The 14,861-nt window shown below is 37.8% G+C and overlaps 1 protein-coding gene across 1 annotated transcript in view; it reads right to left on the bottom strand.

Moving 5' to 3' along the window:
• NPAS2 (neuronal PAS domain protein 2) overlaps positions 1 to 14,861 on the bottom strand; it is a 238,145-nt gene that overhangs the window by 8,205 nt on the left and 215,079 nt on the right. The window contains exons 15-16 of the mRNA XM_027842576.1: positions 13,463 to 13,555; positions 7,393 to 7,539 (exon numbers count right to left, since the gene is read on the bottom strand). Coding sequence (XP_027698377.1) covers positions 7,393 to 7,539; positions 13,463 to 13,555 — 240 coding nt within the window. The remainder of the gene's footprint in view (positions 1 to 7,392; positions 7,540 to 13,462; positions 13,556 to 14,861) is intronic.

Here is a 14,861-nt window from a genome sequence, read left to right on the forward strand (position 1 = left end):
TGAGGAGGAGCAGCTAGGTGTTACAGTGGATAGAACACCGGACCTGGAGTCAGGAAGACCTCAGTTCAAATGCAGCCTCGGACACTTACTAGTTGTGTGACCCTGGGCAAGTCACTTAACTCTGATTAACTCCCAAAAAAAAAGACTTATGTGCTTATTTTGTCATTTTTTCATCTGAAACATGGACATAGCTCTTTCACAATTGACCTCGTGGCTGTGTTGTGAGAAAAATGCGTATAAAACTTCAAAAGCTAAATGCTAATGTAAATATATATGAGCTCAGTGCCTTGCATATAGTAGGTGCTTCATAAAGGTTTATGGAATTATTAAAAAACAAAAAACCAAAAAGAATGAGAATGACCTGGGTTTGAATCCTGCTTGCTAGCTGTATGATACTTAACACTTAATGTGTCTCAGCTTCAGGCTCTTCATCTATTAAATGAGGATGATAATAGTGTTTAGTTCACTGGGTTATTATAAGAATCAAATGAAATAACATGTAAAATGCTCTGCAAACCTTAAAGCACTGTATAAATGCTAGTTATTGATTAATAGAATGTTCACAGTCTGTTAAGACCTAAATTTGCCCTTCAAGTTGTAACTGATGTAGGAAGGATGCATTGGCTTCTAAGTTTCTTGTTGGATCAAATGATGATATTATTATCATCTTACCTGGGGAAAAATCTACCACTTAGCAAAAGAAATAAATGAAGTCCCCAAATGACCTTATGAAGTAACCAGAAAGAACCTGGGGATGCTTTGAGCTACTCTCTGTACATTTTCCTTTATAAACAAAAATAACTCTATTAATGGGGAGTACTGTTTGTGTGTACATGGCTGAAAACATTAGAGGATTTTAGAACTAGAAGAAATTTCAAAGGCCAACTAATCCAATCCCTGCCACAACAACAACAGCTAGCATTTTAGACTTATAAAGCACTTTAAGTATATATTTTCATTTAAACTTTATGACAACCCTGTGAATTAGGCACTACATTCTACAGATAAGGAAAATGAGGCTGAAAAAGGTTAAATGTCTGGTCCAGCAGCACACAGCTAGTAACCCTCTAAAGTATCAATCCCCTTTATGAGGAAAGTTAAGTGCCTTGCTACGGGTTACAAACATAACAAGACAGCAAGACAGCCCAGTCCAAAGTCGAGCATGATTCTCTTTTTCTTTTCTTTTCTTTTTTTTTTTTTAAAGGCAATTGGGGTTAAGTGACTTGCCCAGGGTCACACAGCTAGTGTCAAGTGTTTGGTCTGAGGCTGGATTTGAACTCAGGTCCTCCTGACTTCAGGGCCGGTGCTCTAGATCCACTGCGCCACCTAGCTGCCCCATAGAGCCTGATTCTCAGACTGGTGCATTTTCCCCGGCATTTCACAGATGCACTTCCTTGTTTTCTGAATGAAGGAAAAAATACTAGTTCAGAAAAGGCTTGGAGTCTCCACAGACATGAACTTACATGTTTAAGCTTGGTGATATTTATAATTTTAACAGAAGCCACACTTATTATTACATAAAATTAAAGGTTTGGGGGAGTAAAAGGGACTTGGATTAAATATTCTATGTCTCAAAATTTTATCTTCATTCTTTGTATACTGTTCCACTCAACCCTCCCCCAAAAGAAATTATATAATATATAAGAAAATGAGACAGTTTAACTATTAGATAACAGCTCTTCAGTCATTAAAGACATTTATGAACTAGACCCACCACCTTGCATTCATTTAGACTCAACACCATCTATTTGTCCAAACTCTCTCACTCCTTCCTTCCTTCCTTCATTCCCCCCTTCCTGCAACTTTTGCTCAAAAAAAGTGATAGCCTGTTTCTAATTACTATAACTAATATTTATATAGTTCTTTTAGGTTTGTAAAACACTTTTCCTACCACAAATCTGTGAAGTATACAGTATAAGTTTTATCATGTCCATTTTACAGACAAGGGTCATAGAGAATAAGTATCTTGTTTAAGTTACAGAGCTCATAACTGACAGAGCTGAGAGCTCTGAGCTGGTCAGGTGTTGACTCCAAAACCAGTGTTCTCTGTATCAGAACCACAACACCAACAACTAGTATTTATGTAGCAATTTAAAGTTTGCAAAGCACCTCATAATTACTATCTCATTTTATCCTTACAACAACCCTGAGATCTGGGTGCTATTCCCATTTTGCAGCTGGGAAAACTACAAAGCAGATAGAATTCAAGTGACTTGCCCAGGGTCATACATCTAGTAAGTGTCTGGGACTGGATTTGAACTCAGGTCTTCCTGACTCCAGGTCCAGCACTCCATTCATTGTATCACCTAGATATACAACCCAGCCTTTCAAAAATCTATCATATTGCATATGAAGCTGACATGAAAACATTTTGCATCTCAATTTTCTCAGGGGATAAAGAGGGGGAAAAAACCCCGAATCTCTTTATATTTATAGTAGTTTTCCCAAAGCAAATTGCTATAGAGTAAGCAGGTCTGCTCCTATTGTATGTCACTGATGTTTTTAGTTCTGTAACCCTGGGCAAGTCACTCAACTTCTGCCTGCCTCAGTTTCCTCATCTATAAAATATGGATAATAGCAGCACCTACTTCCCAGGGTTGTTGTGAGGATCAAATGAGATAATCAAATGAGATAACTTAGCACAGAGCCTGGCACATAGTAGGCACTTAATAAATGCTAGCTATTTCTTCCTATCTTTATGTCCCCTAGAATACCCAACAATAACAAAATACTCAATAAATGTTACCAGCTCCTTAAGGACAGGGAATATTTAATAAACGTTTATTAAGTGCCTACTATATGCAAAGCACTGCGCTGGGAGTAGAAGATTAAAAAATAAACAAAAAGATAAATAAAAAGATATCCCCTGCTTTTGAAGAGCCTCTTTTTTTTTTTTTTTGAGGGCAGAGAAGTGGGATATGGCATGACTAGGTCTCTTTTCTCCCCCAGTGCCTATAATAGCACATGGCACAGAGTAAGCACTTAGTTTTTGTTTGTCCTTCATTCTTAAACAGAACCAATGACATCACAAGGGTGATATCTAGACTTACGTGTGAACTGGATATGAGTAGGGCAGAGCTGCATAAAGTCATCAGTCTCAGTCTCTCCTCCAGAGTCATCAAAATCCAGTGGCAAGACAAAGGTCAAGATAACTAGAAGTGTCCTAGGATGCACTGGGTAACCTTGGCCTTAAAGTCTTTCCCAGGTCTCAGTTTGTCTGAGGCCAAACCCATTCAAAGACAGAGGACTGAGTAGGACAAAAGGTGACTCAATTTACCATCACAAAGATATCAGTCTAGGAGGGGAATACCCTCAGGAGGTTTTTAGCCAGAACAGAAAACAATTCCTACTTACACACATTCTCAGGGGTGGGGAACCTGCAGCCTCTAGGCCACATGTGGCCTTTTAGGTCCTTGGGTATGGCCTTTTCACTAAGTCCAAATTTTACAGAACAAATCCTTTTATTAAGGGGATTTGTTCTGTGATTGAAACACTTGGGCTTTCTAGAGATATATTTCAAGAAATCAAAAATTTGTTAATCAGTTCTTTAAAGAATTTTGAAGACTGGGTTATGTGTCCAGATTCATGCCCAAGATATATTAATTCGGGTAACATTATGAAATATGCATTGAAGCAGGTTGATAGAGTGGAGAAAGAAGGCCATATAAGAAGGCTTCTGAAAGATTATTAGTAGGCAGCAAGGAAGATAATGTAATGGACAGATGAGGGAACTATTAATGTTGTGGAGATTGAAAGGAACAGAAGTTGAGAAACAATTAAGAATGGGAGGTAATGGGAGCTTAAAGCATCTGAGATAATTAACAGGAGAACTATAGACACAAAGGACAATGGAAGTACAACAGACAGAAAGAAATAAAGCAGAATGAGGAACAGGTTTAAGGGAAAAGTCAATGTCTAGTAAGTGCTTGTGGAACGAACGAATGAATGCTCTCTTAGAATTCCTAATTCTCAAAGCTCAGCTCGAGCACCACCTTCTTCAAGAGGTCTTTGGTAATTTTGTTGTGGTTGTTCAGTCTTTTTTTAGTTGTGTGCAACTCTTCCTGACCCTATTTGGGATTTTCTTGACAAAGATACTGGAGTGGTTTTGCCATTTCCTTCTCCAGCTCATTTTACAGATGAGGAAACTGAGGCAAACAGGGTAAAGTGACTTGCCCAGAGTTTCATAACTAGGAAGTATCTGAGGCCAGATTTGAACTCAGGTCTTCCTGACTACAATTAAGGCACTCTATCCACTGTGCCACCTAGCTGGTCTTTTGTAATGCCCCCAGTTACTAGTAAGCTGCCCCATAGATCACTGTTACTTTGTTGTTTTTTAAAATTTTTATTTTATTTTAAATTTATGAAATGATTGCAGGAGAAAGTGAAAAATGCTGGGGAGGTGATATAGAAAAATTGGGACACTAATTCATTGTTGGTAGAATTATGAACTGATCCAACCATTTTGAAGAGCAATATGGAATTATGCCCAAAAAGTTATTAAATTTCCTATACCCTTAGATCACTGTTACTTTGTAGAGAGTCTATATTTTTATTTTTGCATTCCTATATTGCATCTCTTAAGCAGAATATAGGCTCCATGGAGTCAAGGACTGTTTCACTTTTGTATTTGTACCTAGCACAGTGCCTGGTACATAGTAATTGCATAAATGCTTATTGATTGACTCAAATTGTCCTTGTCAGGGATTTATACCATACACAGCCAGCAGGGGGAGCAGAGGTTTGCAGTCAGAAATACCCCAGTAAAGAAAGATTATGACGTGGGTATGCCGAACGGTGAATTGGATAGCTCTCTTCTGTATAGTATCCAGTATTTTTAACTCTAAACCATACAGCTGCCACTTTGTTAGGATCTGTGGCAGCCTTGTATCTAACTTAAAAAACAACCTGGAAATGAAGGCATATAGGTTTTTAATAAATGTCCTTGATGACAAAAGAAAATTATGAAAACCAGTTAGAGGAGTCTAAGAACCAGGACTAGGTCTGGGACTAGGGAGTTTTTCTTTTTTTTTTTTTCTTTTTTCTTTTTGCTCTTATGCATTTCTAGACTGTCTGCTTAAACCATTCATGCTTCAATTTCTCTGCACCAGCACATTTTTGTGTGTGTGTGCAATGACATTTAAGGTAATATTTGTGAAAGCATATTGGGGCTTGTTAGAAAAGTATTCTGTAGGTACCAAGTACTTTTTTATATGTCATCTAAAGGAAAATAAAATCTGCCAGATTAAATGGTATTAAAAAAAAGAATCACAAAAATTTTTACTTCTGATTTTCCAAGGGGATAGAGAAGAAAATAATCCTATGTTGAAAGCAACTTCCCCAAAGCATACCCATTACATTTTATCTTCTTTTTAATTTTAGAGTCATATAAAGTAATGTGGAAAATTAATTCTTTTTTTTTGATCAAGCATATTGTAATGTATATTGAAAATGTTTTAAAATTTGCAAGCTGAAAATTAAAGCAGCACAACACATGAGAAAATATTCCCCAGTTTGGGTCTATTCTTTGGGAAATTCCAACATAAAGTCAATTGGAAAAAAAAACATGAGAGAACAGTTTCAATCCTTTCTACTTTTGGCACTAACAGTAATCAGTTCTACAGAAGTCAGATGTCTGAGTTTCATAAGGTAAGCCAAGTATAATCAGCCTTGGTTATAAAGAGAAAAAGTAATGAGTCCCAGTAATGAAGGGTGAAAGGGAACACCTTATGGTCATTTGATATTTTAAAATCCTGCTCTATTATTGAAATGCATTTTTAAAAGCCAGAAAATTCAGAAGTTATAGTTTTTGGAAACATTTTAATATCTCTGCCTTGCTTTTAGCAGCTTCTGGCCCAATTTTCTTCTTCCTGTGTATGAAAATCCTGTTGAAGTAATTCAAGTTAAGTAGGTTCTGCGGAGAGTGACACAGGCCACCAATCAGGCACTAGATCAATGGAGATATACTATAGTTTACTACGCCATAGCATAGTAAAATAATGGAATGAAAAATGGACACTGACACTTTAATGTACCCACTGTCTTTTAAAGTTAAAATTTGTACCGTAAATGGTACATCACTAGTTCCCTCCACTTTTTTAAATTTCCTGGGTTTAGTGGAAGTCAGAGAAATGGAGTTTAAGAAAAAACTTTTTTCTGAGATCCTAAGAATTCTACCAATTCTTTATAGTCTTCTTGAATACTGCACGTATGTATCTCATCAGTTAAGTATTTCACATGCTGGACCCATTTTGTACAAGCCTATGAGGGTACTATGTGTTGTCCTGGATCTAGAGAAGGAGGAAAACTCTTCTAGTGCATGAAATGAGAGAAGAGACTGATATAATATAATTAATGTAATACAATATAACATGTATGTACACATATATGTGCTTATACACATACACCATATNTAATATAATTAATGTAATACAATATAACATGTATGTACACATATATGTGCTTATACACATATACCATATATATACAATAATGCCTATTGATTGTGTGTATATAATAATTACATATATACAAAAGTTTGAGTATGTATGTGTGTATCTATACATGTGTTTACATACACAAACATATATATATGAAAATGCCTGTTGATTGTATGTATATATAATAATTATATATACTATATATACTTATGTACAAAAAGATTTGTTGAATGTGTGTGTGTGTTATGTTATACCTAAATGGGTCCATGATCCCAAAAAGATTAAGAACCTCTGCCTCATATACTTATCCTCTTCCCCCTAGAATTAGCCCTTGCCCCTTCCAACCTGTGCCGTTTTGAGGAAAGGGAAAGAGGAATTACGAGCTATTGATCCATACATGTGTTTTTTAAAAAAACAAAAATCAATCAAGATCATATTTACTTGTGTTTTCCTCACTATCAAAAGGTCCTTAGTAAATGTCTATGTATGGAACTGTGCTATCTATCATACAGAAGAAATTCAGATAGACACTGGGAATTTATAGCCTGAAAGAGATAACACTAATGTAGTCAGACAGAAAGATAGTACAAAGAAAAAAAACAAACTCTGAACAGGAACATAAATAAAGGAATACATGATGTATTATAATGTATTATGGATGTGTTGAAGGATAACAGTATATCATGGGGTGCTGATTGAAAAGGAAGTCACGGAAATTTCATGCTTAGCCAGAGAGAAGACCAGGCAGAGTTGACTTCCTTTGTACTATGCCCAGTGTGCTTTGGATGCTTGATGAACAGGACTAATTAAGGTTGCATGGAGCTGAAGTGAGGGTGTTATTGGGAAAGTTCACCCGTGAAAACATCTCTGGGGTTTCCCGGAAAGCCGATCCACACCTCCTCTGGATAGAGGGGGTAGGCGGTGGTCATGGGCAGCCCAGGCCTCAGGCCCTTACCTGGAGGTTGGAGTCCTGGACCATGCACAGCTGCTCCTGGATTTTATGCAGTTCTTCTTGTTGCCACCGAATGTTGGCCTGCAGGATCCGGGTCCGCTGCTCCAGCTGGTCTTTAATGGTTTGAAACATGCTGAATTGTGCTGAGAACTTGAAGGGAAAGAGGGGGGAAAAATCACACCCAAATTCAACATTGATTTTCATCATTCAGATAGGTTTCAGTGATGAGCCTGCCTTATTTATCTTTTTTATTTTTTTTTAGTGAGGCAATTGGGGTTAAATGACTTGCCCAGAGTCACACAGCTAGTGAGTGTTATGTGTTTCAGGCTGGATGTGAACTCAGGCCCTCCTGACTCTGGGGCAGGTGCTCTATCCACACTGTGCCACCTAGCTGCTCCGCCTTATTTATCTTTTGCAAGCCCTTGCCCCTCCTCACCAGTGTCAGCCCAGTGACCCCAATTTAGCCTAGAAGGGAGTAGGAATAATGTCCATGAAGATCTAAAAATACATATTTGAATCTAATGAAAATTATTATTTGCCTATAGCCTGCTTTCTTTTATGTGCCACACGGCACAGTGGAATGATCATTGGACTTGGAGTCAAAGAAGCAGTTGAGATAAAGTCCTACTCTGTTCCTTATAATAGCTAACATTTATAGTGCACAAGGTTTGCAAAGCACTTTACATATTAAAAAACATTTATATAGTACCTTAAAGTTTACAAAGTGCTTTATATACATAATCTCATTTGAGATTGTGTATATAATTCATATTATAGATTATACAGCAGCTCTATGAGGTAGGTACTAAAGAGATTATGAAACCCATTTTATGGATGAGAAAACTGAAGTTTTAAAGGCGTAAAGTGGGACATAGTCATTGCTACTAAGTGCCAGAAGCAGTCAATGTGTGACCACTTTATCTTTTTGGGTCTCAGTTCCCTCATCTGTAAAATGGGGGTGTTGGACTAGATGACCACTATAGTTCTTTTTAGCTCTTAATCTGTAATCCTCTGATACTATTTCTTTCTAGGTCAGTGGAGCTCATTCTACATTTGTATGGTAAATTTATCTCACTTCAGTCAGGTAATACTGGGTTATTGCTTGGTTTTGTAAGTACTGATTGCATATTCATTTTCCAAATTNAGCTCATTCTACATTTGTATGGTAAATTTATCTCACTTCAGTCAGGTAATACTGGGTTATTACTTGGTTTTGTAAGTACTGATTGCATATTCATTTTCCAAATTGAGAGACACGCACATAGAGAGAGAGAGAGAGAGAGAGAGAGAGAGTTTTTTAAAAGAATGTCAAAAGCAGGACACCAAAAGAACTCTCTCCCCACTTCCATCCACTGCCAGTGAGGGCATGGCAGCTTGCATGTAACAGATTCACAGACATTTTTAGGTTCTATAATTATCCTGAATGTGATCCTGGACAGCACTGGCCTGTTATGTAATGGATCACGAATGAACTTTAATTTGATGGTACATTACACTGAAGCAGTGTTCTCTAAACTGGCCTTGAGGGCATTTTAGCCGGCTGGCAAAGATTTGTGGGTATTCTTCCTCACCTTTCCCCAGGTTCTTTATGTCTCCCACCTCAAGGGAATCTGGGTCAGTGGTAGCAAACAAACAAACAAACAAAAAAGCTCCAGAAAAGTCAAATAAGTTGATAAATAACATTCTTGTGTTTTGCGGTGACAGAATTTTAACCTGAAGTTCTCCTGGGAAGAAACTAAAGGTTTGCTGTAGGCTTACATAAAAGACTGTAAACATGTTCAGATTTCTTAGCTGTTCATTCTGTATACCTCAAGGTGGCCCTGGGAAAACCCTCAAGCGGACTCCAAAGTGTCACCTGCTCATTTAATGAGGGAACCGTGCAGCACCACAGCATCAGGTGTACCCTACATAAGCGGCCTTAGAGATTTCAGTGAAGACAGTGAAAGTTAGAAGCAGATGACAGGTGACTCAGAGTGTGACCTGTCTAGTGACCTCTGCCTAAGATCATGAGGCTGTGCTAATAGTCTCTGGTAATGACAACTTTGTCACCTGGATATGCATTATCTTTGTGTTTTCTCTTGCTTGCTTCCTCCCCCATAAAATGGATTTAATGATGTGTACTACTTGTTTCCTTTAGAAGGATGCTATGTGCGGGCTAATGGATTTCTGCTAAAGTGCTTTGAGATAGCAAAATGCTAAATAATTTCTTGAGGGAAAATGTGCATGACGGCTGGCATGGGTGAGGGCTGTGGACTAAGGCTAAATTTTCTTTAAGGTTATTTTACCGACATTCCCTTTATCCCTGTTCAAAAACTCTGTTGTATTCATGTTCTTATCTTTTATAAATGTATCCTCTGGTCTTCTCTTTTCATTTGGTCCTTTTCCCCCTGTGTATGAAAAAATGACCTTTTTTTGGAGGTGGGGGAGTGTGGGGAGAGAAGATAAAAAGAATGGAATTATTAAATGATGCCCCATTGGAATAACTGACCAAGATTACATGGTATGCACTAAAACCTCAATTGACCAGAATCCAAATAATGAAAATTCAGGATTAACTGGAATTTTGGGAGATGCACCCAAATTTTAGGAGTGAGCAAAAGAAAACAAGCATATGATATATTTTGTCAAAAAAAAAAATCCAACTTCCTATACGCCAGTGATGTCAAACTCAAATAGAAATGGGTCCCTGCAGGTTGCATATTGACTTAGAAAACCACAAATTAACATTATCTATATTGTATTTTTATTTATTTAGCTCAACATTTTCTAATTACATTTTAATCTGGTGGTGGTAGGGCTGTGAGTCTGGCACTTCTGTACACAATCAACCCAATATCCCACAGATATTATACAGGGATATATATTATACAGGGTTATGTAGGGATAGAGAAATAGCCCTGAGGAATCATAGGATTTCAAGAGTTGGAAGGGACCTCAGAGGCCAATCAATCCAATACATGCTTGAACAAAATCCTGCCCTACAAATGTTGATCCAAATTCTGCTTAGAAATCTCCAGTGACTGGAAACCCACTGCTTCCTCCATTCTACTTTTTGGACAGCTCTCAGTGTTAAGACTTTTCTTCTATTAAACTCAGAAGTGGTACCTCTCTGTCATACCCATCCATTGCTCCTGGTTCTACCCTCTGGGGCCATCCAGAAACCTTTGCCACAGGACAGCCCCTCAAACACTTGAAGATGTCTTCTCTCCTCCTGTCTAAAGATTCCCAATCAAATCCTTAAACCAAACCTTTTACAAAATGATCTACAACCACCTCACTCTCCTGGTCATGTTCCTTTAACGTGTCAATGTCCTTCCTAAAGGATGACCTCCAACAGTGAATATGATTCTCCAAGAGTGTTGTACAACATCAGGGCAGACCAGTGGAAGACTATCACCTCCCTCATCTCCCAGCATTCTAAGATCAAGTAATCTTTTCTTGGCTAACATTTATGGATGCCCCCATATCTTTCGACATATTACCAAGCTATCTGCTTTCCTTACCCTGAATTCACGCAGTTAGTTTTTTGATTCTAAGGGCAGGATTTTCAGTTTACTGCCATTAAATTTCACTTTAACATATTTGGCCCACCATTTTGAATATATCCTGAGACATACTTAGATCTTGATTCTATCACTTAGTGTTAGCTCCCAGCATGGTGTTATTTACAAACTGGACAAACATTTTATCTGTATCTTCATCCAAATCACTGAAAAATTATTAAAAGGCACAGGACCCAAGGGTAGATTCTTGAAGCATTCCACTAGACACTAGGCACTGTTAGTGTCTATTCTTTGGAACCTAGCATTCAACAAGGGCCTAATTGGCCTTTAAATGAAAAATATCTTTGAAATAGGGGGAAAAAACCCTATACTGATTATAGGACATACTTGGGCTTATGTAGGCCCGATCTGAAAGGAAAGTATGGTCTCTATTCAGAACAACATGGTATATTCTGTTAATCTAATGACATAGATTACAATCAGAAATAGGCATGGCTAGAAGGCATAGGCAGAGTTGCAAAGTTGATTTAGTATTTAAAGTATTTAGTGCAAGTACTTTCAGATACTCAGCATCATTTATAAAGTTCTGTACAAAATTTCATAAAGAAACTTCATTCTTGACAAGTGCCTCTTGCAGAAGAGAAATGGATACTTGTTATGATTTTCATTGGATATCTGATTTAGCATTAATAGTAAAACCTCATCAATCCATTGGTGAAAGGAAGAAGGGAGTGAAAAGTCTTTATGAAAGAACATTTTTAAAGGAATACAGTTCCATTCTTTCCAAGGATGATGCATATTACAAATTAAGCTATAAGTGGATACTAATAAGTAAAATTAAATATAATTTTTTTAAAAAGGCCTACATCACACAATTACATACTATAAAACAAAAAAAACCTTTTATCTAGCAAAAATTGATTCCTAGATCTGGAAGCTAGGAGCTTTTAATTTCCTGAGTGCTTAGTTTGAAAAAGGTATGAATTTTACATGGAGAATGGTTCCATGATGGGTAAAACCCTAAAAATTTGCAGAGAAGGAAATTATTCTATATGGTTTCCCCAATAAGGATCACAAATAGAATGTTTCAGTTATCACAGGTTCTGCATAAGTAGGCTCTAAATGAATGAGGTTTTATTGTTAATGTAAATGGTTGTCAACATGGCTTGTCAAATGGTTTATGTGTGCTATGCTATCCTGTTTCAAAGATAATGCTGCTGGATGTATATGCCAGGAGAGGAAGGGTTCTAAGTCATTTTTCCAGTAGAGGGGTAGATTTGCATTAACCCACTCGTATATTCTGGCTGAGTTCATCTTGTCAAACACATTTGTCTGATGACTCGCTGTGGTTGTGGGGTGAAGTTTGTGGCCATGGGTTAAGCAAAGCTAACTGACTGGTCCACAGTGGGGTAAAACCCAGAGGCTTGGCCTCATTAGCATGATGCACTAACCCAATGAACTGCTGTGTGTAAATACTGCATTCAATGATTTAACTGACCAGAAATTGAACAACTTGGCTACAGAGGAATTTTTAAAAAACAGCCAACACGATACTTCCTAGAAAATATGTTGGATCTATAAGGTAATCTTCTGGTGAGAGACTTTTGCAAGACTATTATACCCAATTTAGCATATTATTAAATACTAAATTGGAAATAAAGGAAAGAGGCATAGAAAACTTGGTAGCACATGCAGAGGGGCAGCTACGTGGTAGATAGAGCACCGGCCTTGAAGTCAGGAGGACCTGAGTTCAAATCCAGCCTCAGACCAAATACTTGACACTTACTAGCTATGTGACCCTGGACAAGTCACTTAACCCCAATTGCCTTAAAAAAACAAAAAGAACATGCAGAGAAATCCATGAAGATTACAAAAGAATTAGAAAACAAGACTAGGATGAAGAACTCTATGGTATGATTTATTTTGGCAGAAGAACTGAAAGAGATGATATCATCTAGAAGAATGAATACTGCCTTATCTGTAATATGGGAATCAGCTCAAAATGACCATAGGAGGGGCAGGGCTAGGGACTGGACCTAGATTAGATTAGCTTTATATTCTGAATCCCTAGGGGGCAAGGACTGTCTTTTGCTTTTCTTTGTATCCCTAGAGCTTAGCACAGTGCCTGGTACATACTAAGTACTTTATAAATGCTCACTAACTGACTGATATATTATTTCATAGCTCCAAGGAACTCCTGGGTGAAGAAAATGCCTTTTCCCATATAGGTCAGCACCTTTTCTGCAGCTTACCATCTTAATGGGTTGCGTAGAGTGCTAAGGTTAAAGTGACTTATTTGCCCACCATCAGGAGGTGTCACAGAGGCTGGACTTGATTGAATCCAGATCTTATTGGCTTCAGGGTCAGCTCTGTATCCACCATGCCATTAGGGGGAGTATCCTCTGATTGGAAATTTAGCTTTGTGTCTTAATATGCAGGTCAGCCTGTGTGCACACCCATGCATGTGCATACTCAGAGAGACCAGAGATGCCTTCTCGAATGTGGGAAAGGTCTCATTGCAAGAAAAATTCTTGCCCCCTTCTCTTATCTCCCCCAAGTCCTAGACTCACCTGTGTCATAGGTGTAGGTGGACTTTGCAAAACAGCTTGAGGCAGCAGATGTTGGGTAAGAAGATCACAGGATGACTGAGAAGGCAGAGAAGCCTGGGGGTGGAAAAGGAGGCGGGGGAAGAGGAAAAAAAAGAATCCTGCTTTGTTAACAAATACAGTTTCCAAGGAGTTCAATAAGTTCATAGTTGTGAAGCTTATGACCCTCCCTCATCCCCAAGAGCTATCTGGACAGAATATACAGGAGGCCCAATTTCTGCCCCAAGAAAGATAGCTGCAAGACCAGAAGGGCTTTATTAGGTGAAGAGGCACTTGAAGCTATGAAGAAATGGTGGGAACAAACAGTCTTGATATCTAGGGCTAAGAGATCTATGAAACCAGATACCATTTCTGTCAAATGGGTGCTACAGGCATCATTATTCTCACTTTAACAGACTGAGGTAAACTGAGGCTTAGGTTAAGGGGACTTACTCCTGGTCATACAGCTAGTCAAATGAAATTTGAACCCAAGTCTTTCTTACTCAAAGTTCAATGCTTTTTTCCATTATACCAAGTTCCAAGAATTATTCAAAGGAATGTTATTTCATCCTATTAACTAAGCAGAAATAGCTGCTGCTTGCCAGACCTTGGCAGCTCAGTTCTACTGTACCTTTATAAGCCTTAGTCCTTACTATATGTGATTTCAAGACAAGTGCTCACCGTCAAGTAGTGGACAAAGGCCTGTACTAGATGCTATTAGTGCCCTGGTGCTAGGCAGACAGCTTCAGATTTCCTATTGTTTATCTTTAACTTTAATGAGATGGAATAGGTATTCTGTGAGATTTTGCTTTGGAATCTTTGAAGGAAGTCTTCTGAGAGGTTAGTAATGACCTTTTCTCCCTGACTCCATTCAGCAAGTCAAGGCAGACTATGGAAGATAGAACCCAAAACTTCATGGGTACCTTGAAAAATTTTAAATTAAATTAAATATTAAATTAAAAACTAAATTTTAATTAAAAATTAAATTCTAAGTAAATTAAAATTTTAAATCAAATTCTAATTAAATTAAGGTTTACATTTTTTAAAAAAGGGAAAAAACCTAATTTCTAAAAATATAAGCCAGAGGACAACGTATTGGGAAATGACAGTCATCATAGCTGATAAGCAAACTATTTCCATTGTATTTGAAAATAAAGGCTTGCTGGACCTATGCCACATACGACTAATGCAAGGAATAGTGTATTTTTTTATAGTCTTCAANGGCTTGCTGGACCTATGCCACATACGACTAATGCAAGGAATAGTGTATTTTTTTATAGTCTCCTAAATGTCAAGGGGTGTGTGTGTGTGTGTGTGTGTGTGTGTGTGTGTATGTGTGTGTGTGTGTAGTGTTCAGTATATTAGTTGGCTCTGGGAAAGTATC

This window comes from Vombatus ursinus, unplaced genomic scaffold, assembly GCF_900497805.2.
Source record: "Vombatus ursinus unplaced genomic scaffold, bare-nosed wombat genome assembly UNPS02014877.1, whole genome shotgun sequence".
In the NCBI taxonomy this organism is placed as follows: domain Eukaryota; kingdom Metazoa; phylum Chordata; class Mammalia; order Diprotodontia; family Vombatidae; genus Vombatus; species Vombatus ursinus.